Below are 10,459 nucleotides of genomic sequence, written 5' to 3' on the forward strand. Positions count from 1 at the left end.
TCTAGGTAAAAATCGAATTCACATCGGAATGAGAGGGATCCTGAGGTTGTGCGGGTATGAGACTGCATGGTTGATGAAAGACTTAAAAAGATTGATTGGTACTACTTATACCAACGAGATGCATCTCCTTTTCGATAGCCTAACAAATAAGAAATCCATAGTTAAATGTGCTTGACTTGGAGTATTATTTGGACGGGTGACCTTCTAGGAAGTTTCCCAAGAAGCATGTGAGTAAGGACAAAGCATGCTAAAAAGAATCGTGCTGGTTTGTGAGGTCAGTCAGTAATCCTGAAACCAGTTTGGGGTATTATAGGAACCATAACGCTGTCCATGCCTTCCACTGTGAGCCTGATTGTTACAATTATAAATGAAACTAGAGAGGTTGTTCTGACATCGGTTGGGGCGCTGCTAGAAGAAGTCATCTGAGTCCCGTGGAACGACAATGTACAATGTAGTGGGAAAGCTAGTGTTGTGCATTTTTACCAATCCGAATTCCACCAAGGTGAGAATGAGGCGAGCCTAAAAAATGAAGGCAAAGGCTTGGTCTAGATAATCAAGGTGGAAACCCCACGGTACGACTTAGACAGTCTGGACACCAGTTGAAGAACCAAGCGATGACTACTGACTGGTGATCCAATGTTCTTCAACTGATCAAGAGTTGTTTGAGATGCTGATAATAGACAGAAACATTAGAAAAATCCTGCATGCGAGTGAATGAGAAATCATGTTCGAGGGCAACAACAAAAGAATTTTGATTGTCTTCGAAGATGATCACCAAAAGGTTCCAAATAGCCATAACAGTGGATCCTTTTTCCAAAATGGTGGTAGGTAGATCAATGGAGATGGTGGAATAAATCCATTGAATAACCGTGAAATCAATAATTGTCCGCATTTCAAAATTAGCATTAGTGGATGACGATATTTCTTTGTCTGATTGAGGAATGATGTGATCGAGAACCTTATGGGCACGAGCATAAATTTCAAATAGTTCAGCCCACATAGTGTAGTGATCATTATCCATCTCTAGCATAAATGGAATGTTATTTTTGATGTTAGTGACAACAAGGGCCGGGTGAAAATCTAATTTTTTCGAAGCAATAGTGGATGGGGACATTCCAACCGTTGAAGAGACGACGATAGAGGATGACATTGCAGTGGCGGAAAACATGTTGATAGTGGCAATGAGACGTAACAGAAATATAAAAAGAAATGATCAAAACAAAAATAGGTTGACTGGGCAGCGTGAGGGAAGCCTGACAGCGACAACGACTTAGTATGAAGGAAGAATAGGCGAAAACTTTGTGTGATTAAAGAAAAGGTCATAATGGAAGGGAAGATCATGATACCATAAAATAGATTGTAATATATCCTTTATTCATATATGATAAAGAGTCTATATACACAATAATAATAGGTTAGTCAAACTTATGGATAATGACAAACATAAATAAAAATACTTACAAATAATTAGAAATATGATTACGCTGAGTGATAAGAATATTTTATTCTATCAACAACTCCACTATAAAATCAATGACTACTTGAGCTTTAATGTTTGATTTTTTTTTTTATAAAAAATAACCAAGTTTTTCAATTTAATTTTCAAAATAACGTTTCATGCACCCCTCTAAAGCATGCGCCAGTTGGACTGACGCATGCATGTTGTCATTGAACATAGGCGCCAATGCCATTGGCGCATGCATGCAGGTGAAATCAATGTAATTGGCGCATACTCTATTATATCAAGTGTATGCACCATTGCATGTAGCGTATGCTTTCTATATTGTTATTTTTTTTAAAATTTTAATATGTTATATAAAATTGAAATAAATAAAATAAATAGGTAAATGAAAAATAATTATTAATATTATGATATAAAGTTAAAATACATAACAATTGACAAGAAAACCAATGACTCACCCGATTGATTTTCTTGTAGTATAAAGTCTAACAAATTAGAAGATTTAAGATAAACTTACTTTTTTGCGTATGAGAATGTGAATGACTTCTCGTTGACTAGGGCGAGTGACGACATTCTTCACCAATCCTATGCTTGTAGCAAATAGGCGCAAGAATAAAATGTACAAGTATTTTTTTTAGCATTTTTACACAACGAACTATATAGATGAGACAAAACAGCTGAACCCCAACTATATGTGCCTACTTTATTTATGTTTCGTAACAACAACTTAATCATGAACCCAATGCAGGACCATCGCGAACTCAACTCTCAGTTAATATGCAAGGAAATTTTGTCTGTCATTAGCGACAATCCGTCGTTTAAGGTGAGTACAATAATCTTATATATTGTTACACAATACAACTATACTTCATTAAAGACGAAGCTGCCAAAGCTAACACGCATGTGGTCACAGTGTTTGACCGTACTAAAGGTTGGTACAGTGTTGTTGAGTCAATGGATTACAATGAAGGCATGCCTAGGAGACATTATCCAGTGGAACTAGATAGAGGTTGGTGCGACTGCGAAAAGTTCCAAGCCTTTCGTATGCCCTGCTCCAATGTCATAGCGGTATGTTCAAAGGTTCGACAGGATCCTTCCAACTTACTATCCGATGTTTACAAAGTCATACACCTTTGTAATGTTTACAAAATTAGCTTTTCGGTGGTAGCAAAAGAGGATTACTTGCCTGCATATCAAGGGGACATTCACTGACACAATGAAATAATGCGAAGAAAGAAAAAGGATCACCCAAACAGCCTCCATATTCGAATCGAAATGGATACAGTGAACACAATGGTTAGATTATGTAGTTCATGTTGTCAGCCCGATCATACTTGTACAAACTGTCTTAGTGTTGGACCAATCACAACAACATAATTTTAATCGTAACCCTTTTGCTTTATATTAAAAACAACATTTATTTCATATGATAAGCAGAACAAATACAATAATTAAACAACAACACAAACAACTACAACAAATAAAATAACATCACAAACAAATACAACACATAAACAACATAATAATGCGATTACAACCATCAATTTTTTTTTGTGAGAAGTATACATCATGTGAACGTCTCTGTCAGTTTTAACATCCACCCATAAACGAACTTCTCCATTTTGGTTGAACGTGGTATCAAACCATTGAATTCTTCTGATCTTTTCATCCTCTGCAATGTCTCCATCTAACCAACGGTTCAAGGTCCTGTTAAAATGTTCGAACGTATCTACATTCCAAAGTCGAATCTTCATCGGAGGCTGCACTGCTGAAAAAATTAAATTGGTATATCTCTTATGAATATAAGGACACATATATGAATATGAAGACATTTTAAAGAAAAATGGAAGGAGAATGAAGAAAAATGGAATGAGATAGTAAGAAGATGTGTGAAAAATTATGGGAGGGTGATGCCGTATTTATAGATGGAGTGGTGGAGCAATAGCCGCATACATTGACGCGTACATAGAGTGAACTATGCATGCACCATTGCATTTGACACCTACACATGCATGTGGCGCTATGGCCATGGATACGCCGATGCATGTGGTATCAATGAATAATATTTTCATTGGATGCGGCAATGCATCTGACACATTTGTTAGATATTTTTAGAAAAAGTGATTATTTTGATAAATATTTTTAAATAATAATAATTATTAAATATTAATTAAAAAAATTGATTATTAATTTTTTTTACCTCATAGAGAGAAAACATAAGTTGTACCAGCATTAAATACTTCTATTGATCATGCAATCATTTGTAGTTAGATATGATTTTTAAAGAACGTCAAATAATGAATTTTGATGACGATCTTGTGACTTCAAAAATATGATCAGAAATAAAGATAAAATTAATAAAATATAATGTTATATTGAAAACTAAAAAAATATCAATCACGCTTAAATTTATTTTAATTTTATAAATAGATCAATTATTTTAAAAAAAGGATGAATTATAATAAAAATATTATGAGTAAAATGATAAACAAGTCTACTATTATGGAAAAGTTTAGCATAACTAAAAAGTTATTTATCTAACTCAACCGATAAACATTATAGTAAAAATGTGATTTTTTTTTTCCACATAGTTAGTTGCGCGTGAAACATACATTTTAGTCCATAAAAAAAGGAAGAAAAACAAAGTGAACGTGGAAAACAAGGTCTAGAAAAACGCCGAACGAGTCTATAAAAACAAGTACCTCACCCACACCACCACCACTACTCTAAACTCAATTTCTTTCCCTTCCTATTCCCCAAGACGACCAAACCAACAAAACTTAGACTTTCAAAAAAATAATACTTCAAACCTCGGTTTGAATTCCAACATCAACATCATCACAAGCTCACAACACGCTAACGTCACTCCTTTCGTTTCCCACCGCTCTTTTTATTCCCCCTCTCATTCCTTCTTCCAAACCCAATTTTTTTAATTATCTTTTCTCAACATCCACCAATTCCCTAACCCTCATTCGTTCATTTCTTTTCTCCCTCAAAAAACCAAAACCCAAACCCTCTTATCTTCTTTCTACCCTTCACGTCTTAATCAAATCCACCTCTTATTTCTCGCCGTTTTCCCCTCCTCATTATTTTCCAGCTATCGCTTTGTTTTTATATTACCCATAACACTTTTCTTTCTCTTATCATGCCAAACCCTCTGATTTGGGGTTTTTCTGCAGCGATGAACATGCTTTTTACTCCTATGTGGCTAGTGTTTTTCTTAGGGGTTATCGTTGGTTGGTTATGGAAACCAAATTGGGCTACTTCATTGGCTAAGTCTTTTGATTTTGCTTCACCTTTTTCTTGTTCTCCTGTCTTCTCCCCTTTGAAATTCTATTCTTCTTCTTCTTCTCCTTTTCTTAATTCTTCTATTACAATGCAAACTCCAAACCCTGATTCTTTGGGTATTAAGAAAGACATGAATAAAAAAGCTTCATCTTCTTCAACACCCACCAAATATGATAGTTCCTCCGGGTATTTTCTTTTTCATTTAATTCATATTTTTAGATGATTATTCATTTGATTAATTGCTACCTTTTTGAATTTTAGTTAATTTGTTGAATCCTGATTAAATTGATTATAGTTTGTTTTAGGATGGTGATTTATTAAAAGGATAGAACTGATTTGGATAAGTTTGAATATTTGGGTTGGGTGAATGGTTTTTCGTTGCCTCTGGCAATGAAAATATGGTTTGAAGTTTTGGATATTTATTTGGAAATGGTATGTTATTGACTAAATTTTGACTTTGTTTGACCTTGCAGTACACCGGATTCTAGTGAAGATGCTTCGAATGGTGTTACGATTGATGATTTACATCATTTATATAAGCTTGTGGAGGAGAAAGATGGAGGTCTTCCTTGGATACATATGATGGATCGGTCTACTCCGACTTTGAGATACCAGGCGTGGCGTAGAGAACCAAAGGTATGGTAGATTATGGTTTTGTTTGTAATGACTATATGTATGATTTTTAGTTTATTACAATTGCTGATTTTTGTGTTGTTGATTTGATAGGATGGACCTCCCCAATATCGAAGCAGTACTATTTTTGAGGATGCAACACCTGAGATAGTGAGGGATTTATTCTGGGACGATCAGTTTCGACCTAAGTGGGATGATATGCTTATTAACTCGACGACATTAGAAGAGTGCCCTACTACTGGAACAATGAAAGTGCATTGGGTTCGAAAGGTGCAAAACCTCTTTATTTGATTTATTAAGTGTTGTTTTTGGATGTCTTTTGTATCTGTTTTCATTTGCTTATGGCTGCTATTTATCTGTGTTACAGTTCCCCTTCTTCTGTAAAGACAGAGACTATGTTATCGGACGAAGAATATGGGAATGTGGGAGGTCATACTATTGTGTTACAAAGGTACTTGAAGAAAAATCACTTTTTTTTTCTCTTCTTTCTATTGAATATTTGAAGACATTGATTGAGGATGGTTAAATTCCGCGCTTCATAATTAGTGTTGTTCTTACATTTTTTCCTTCCTTTTAGGGGGTAGATTGTCCTTCAATCCCAAGACAAGACAAACCCAGACGTGTCGATGTGTATTACTCTAGCTGGTGCATTCGAGCAGGTTTGTTTTGATAACTTTATTAATCAAGGTCTAATTTGCACAAGAGTTTAATTTTGATAGTGTCGGTGTAAAAATAATTATCCGGTTGATTGACCGAGTAATTTTTTAAGCTAGTCATTCATTCACCACTAGACTTGTTATGGGCTTATAGCTGATCAATGATCTTATGTTTCTTTTCTTGACAGTTGAATCAAAGAGAGGTAATGGTCAATTGACTGCATGTGAAGTTTTACTCTTCCATCATGAAGAAATGGGAATTCCATGGGAGCTTGCAAAGCTTGGAGTAAGAAAAGGTATGTGGGGAACGGTACAGAAGGTTGAGCCTGGTTTGCGTGCTTATCAAGAAGCAAAAGCTTCTGGAGCTCCACTCTCTCGTTCCGCCTTCATGGCCAGTGTCAACACAAAAATAAGTCCGGAGTACTTGCAATCCATCGGATCCTCTGACGATTCATCACAAATCGACAGTGCAATCACTTCTGACAAACCAAAGGGCGTGAACGTACCGAAGATGCTAGTCATTGGCGGTGCTGTTGCTCTTGCTTGTAGTCTTGATAAGGGGTTGTTGACCAAGTATCTTTTATTTGGTGTTGCTAGAAGATTTGCTAATATGGGTAAAAGATAGTAGAACTAAAGGTGGAACCAATCTCTTGAAGGGATTCAGGTGTGTTGCAGTCACAAATCCATGCAGTCAGAGATCACTCGGTGCAGAAAGAAAGTATTAGCTGTCACTGCTGTGCTGATTGTGTGGGATTTGTGACTCTTGAAGCCATTGTTTTGGATATTCCACATTATCCGTTATAGTTTCCTTCTTATTATCACCTATAAATTAGGAGGCTCTTTTTTGGGTAAATAATCTATAAAAAAATAAAATCCAGGGGAAATGAGAAAATCTCGGCTTGTTGATTTGGGAGAAAGGCTAGTTGATAATTTTTCAAAACTTTTTATTTATTTCTTAGACCATGAGAGTTGGTGAAGACCACAGAATTTGTAAACTTTGTATGGTTGTATAAACTTCTTAGCAATAAAGAATAAAGATAATCTATTTTTATCATTTCCCATCTTGTATTTTAATCATTGTTATGACAAATGTATAAGCTATGCTATAATTGCAATAATCATTAGATTTTACTTTGTTCAATTTACTGAATTTATCTTGCAGCATGTATTGTATGTAGGATCAATCTTTTGTGATACTGTCTTCACGTACTCAACGTGACATGTTGACAAGCGTGTTTAACATGATTAAGTTCTTTCTACCTTAGACTAAAGATAAACAAGTTCATCAATGACACATCTTTGTTAGATATACGTAATTGGGTCACTTTTCATGTGACTCTCAAATGTTGATTGTGGTAATCAATTATGTGGTTTAGAAGAACTCCAATTGAGTGATGGAATTTGGCACTAACTTAAGCCAATCATATCTTGAATATCATTTTTCTTCTTTTTGTTTTCTACTTATATGATACGACCTGCAACACTACCAAGTACATAGAAATTTCTTATTTTGTCTTCGTTTTTGCTCTTCACACACTTTATTTTCTTTCCATGAGTAGTGCTCTGCAAAAATGGAAATTAAACACTAAACAATGACTGAAATGGAAATTAAACACTGAACAATGACTGAATCAGATCAGATTAGCTAGACTAATCCATTTACTTTACTTCAAACTTCAACTACTTATAATATTAGAAAAATTTTACTTCTTAAATTTATTAGATAATCCATGTATTTGGATTCAACAATGAACAAAATATATTGATTATTTAATAAATCTAAAAAGTCAGTTTTTTCTTTTAAATAAGATCAGAATGAGTAATAGATTTGGTGGGTTCGGTTTTCATATTCATCTAAATTTATTTGAAGTCCAATAATTTTTTCCTTATTAACTTTTTTAAATTTAATTCATAATATAACACTTTGAACTCTTCCATAAATAATTTTTATATTTTTATATTGGTGTTCCCATAAATTGTTAAATGAATATAGAAAAAAACTCATTTTTTTTACTTATAAGTTATAGTAACATTGAGTGGAGAGTATTTCTGGCCCAACAGTGTTATTATATTTTATATAAATATATTAGTAAATTTTTTGTCAATTTATAATTATAGCATATTAAATATTCATGGAAACAATAATAGCAATAACAACATTTAATATTGATTTAATTATTAATTTGAATCACTAAAGAATGAACCTTTTTAACGTGATGAGAGTTGTCCAATGATTTTGGAAATTCTAAAATCTAATGAATCTTTCCTAATTCATTCACAAACATGGAATAATATGTCAAATAAAAAGAAAAATAAAATAAAATGGGAATATTCCTCTAATTTTATTGATACTTAATTATTCTCCTTGAATTACAATAATGGAGAGAAAAAACAACTAGAAAGAATATACGATCAACATTTAAAAAAATAACAGAAATCAAATATTATTCCATTTGTCCTTTTTGCTGCAAAATCAGCCATCATTTATAATTGATATTTTAAGTATATTTTTCCTCAAAGTATTTATTCTCTCCTGTCATTATTATGAAAAAAAGAATTAATTTTATATTGATTAAGCAAGTCACAAGATATTTAACTGTAACTAATCTTTTTATATGTCATATAAAAATAAGTTAGATTTACTCAAATTTCCTTGTTAATTTTTAGTACATCAACTACTAGCATTCAATATTTTTGAATGAATTTAAATATATATTAAAAATATTAACTTAAATTAAATAGTTAGAAATGTTAAAGTTTACTTATAATAATGACAAAAGTATAAGGTGATTTTATTTATTATAAAATAAACAGAGTAATTTTTTTTCTGACAAAGTAGTTATAATTGATATTCTAAATATATTTTTCCATAAAAATTGTTTATTTTCTCCCGTCATTACTATTAAAAAGAATTAATTTTCTATTGATTAAGGGAGTTACTTAACAGTAACTAATTATATATATATATATATATATATATATATATATATATATATATATAATATAATATATATATATATATTATATATATATATATTATATATATAATATATATATATATATAAAAGTTAGTTTTACTCAAATTTTAAGAATATCAACTATAGAAATTTTTATCTAAATAATTTATTTTTTTCAAACAAATACCTAAATTACGGTATAAAACTTGGGTATAAATACCCAAAAAAAAAACCCAAGTTTTACTCATATTTGACATTAATTTTTTAATATGAGGTAGTAACACTTGGGTTTAATGTCAAATTAACTATAAAACTTGGGTATAGACTTCAAAATATGAGGTAATAACACAAATAGGTATTTTTTGTCTTCGGTTAAATATGTTGTTTCTGGAAGGGCGTTAAAGTTTACATCTTAACTAGTAATGCATCTAAATTGTTGGTGGATTTACATATTAACCCTCAAGAGTTGGTCTAATAGTAAAAGCTTTAGTTTTGAGATTATGCAAGAGGTCTCATATTGACATTCTGCTACCAAAATTAAAAAAAAATGAAAATATTGCTTTGAAAATTGGGATCTTAAATGTATCATACAAGAGTAAATTGTGAAATATAGTGTGAATTTTTATTGTGCAGGATACAATATGAAAGTTTATGTTAAATAAATTGAAGAAAGAAAAAGCTTATGAGGATGAAATACAATAGAATGAGTAACAAATATCTATCATTCCGCACAAGTTAGATATATACAAATTAATTCATCACCAAGGTTTCAAAACAATGCAAACCATCAAGCTGTGGTGCCATTTTCGGATGTTGAGTTCTCTTCTCTTGATCTTTCATTTTGTTATTGGATACTGAAAACTCTTTTCTGATTTCCTACATATAGTAAAACATATTGAAATTCATGTAAAGTAATGCATAAACATTTATTTCCATTTCATACCTTAACATGGTTTGTATCTATGAAATAAAATCCAACAGCAGCAGCAAGAGCAGGCACAGCTACATAAATACTTCCCGTAGCCATTGCTACCCTTGAATGTTAAAAGCTTAATTAGCATTTAGCTATCTAGCAACAATTTATGCAAGGGTGAATAGAGAGAATATGCCTTGGCAATGAAGAGAAGCAAGCACAAAAAGTGGCCTATAAAGTGGGGATATGGGATTGCATTGTCTTGAATTAAGTGAAAGGGAAACTTGGAATGACAGGAACTTAGGAATTTATTCTATGTTACTTCAGTGCCAAGCAACTATTTTTCCCAAGCTTTAAGAATTTCCTTTTCTCAAGGAGATTACATCAGAATTTCTGAGCTTCAATGCGAGATATTTGGTTTGAAGCAAGATTCAAGAACCGTCTCTGAATTTTTCACAACTCTCAAGATCTTGTGGGAAGAACTTGAAGCATATTTGCCTACACCAGTTTGCTCTTATCCATATTGATGCGTATGTGTAACAGGTATCAC

The 10,459-nt window shown here is 32.4% G+C and overlaps 2 protein-coding genes and 1 long non-coding RNA gene across 3 annotated transcripts; 1 reads left to right on the plus strand and 2 right to left on the minus strand.

The window, feature by feature from the left end:
• Positions 1–643: 643 nt before the first annotated feature.
• Positions 644–1,168, minus strand: LOC127079522 (uncharacterized). Its single transcript, XM_051019906.1, has one exon. It carries the CDS (start codon positions 1,166–1,168, stop codon positions 644–646), a length of 525 nt encoding a protein of 174 aa, XP_050875863.1.
• Positions 1,169–4,184: 3,016 nt separating this feature from the next.
• Positions 4,185–7,093, plus strand: LOC127081243 (uncharacterized). The gene is made up of 6 exons (XM_051021518.1): positions 4,185–4,936; positions 5,224–5,386; positions 5,477–5,653; positions 5,751–5,834; positions 5,961–6,042; positions 6,228–7,093. The coding sequence occupies exons 1-6, from the start codon at positions 4,608–4,610 to the stop codon at positions 6,662–6,664; spliced, it is 1,272 nt and encodes a 423-aa protein (XP_050877475.1). The 5' UTR covers positions 4,185–4,607; the 3' UTR covers positions 6,665–7,093.
• Positions 7,094–9,596: 2,503 nt separating this feature from the next.
• Positions 9,597–10,124, minus strand: LOC127081245 (uncharacterized). Its single transcript, XR_007788077.1, has 2 exons — positions 9,940–10,124; positions 9,597–9,872 (listed from the first exon to the last, which is right to left on the minus strand). It is a non-coding gene; the product is annotated as an uncharacterized LOC127081245 (long non-coding RNA).
• Positions 10,125–10,459: the final 335 nt, after the last annotated feature.

This window comes from Lathyrus oleraceus, chromosome 5 (assembly GCF_024323335.1).
Source record: "Lathyrus oleraceus cultivar Zhongwan6 chromosome 5, CAAS_Psat_ZW6_1.0, whole genome shotgun sequence".
Lineage (NCBI taxonomy): Eukaryota > Viridiplantae > Streptophyta > Magnoliopsida > Fabales > Fabaceae > Lathyrus > Lathyrus oleraceus.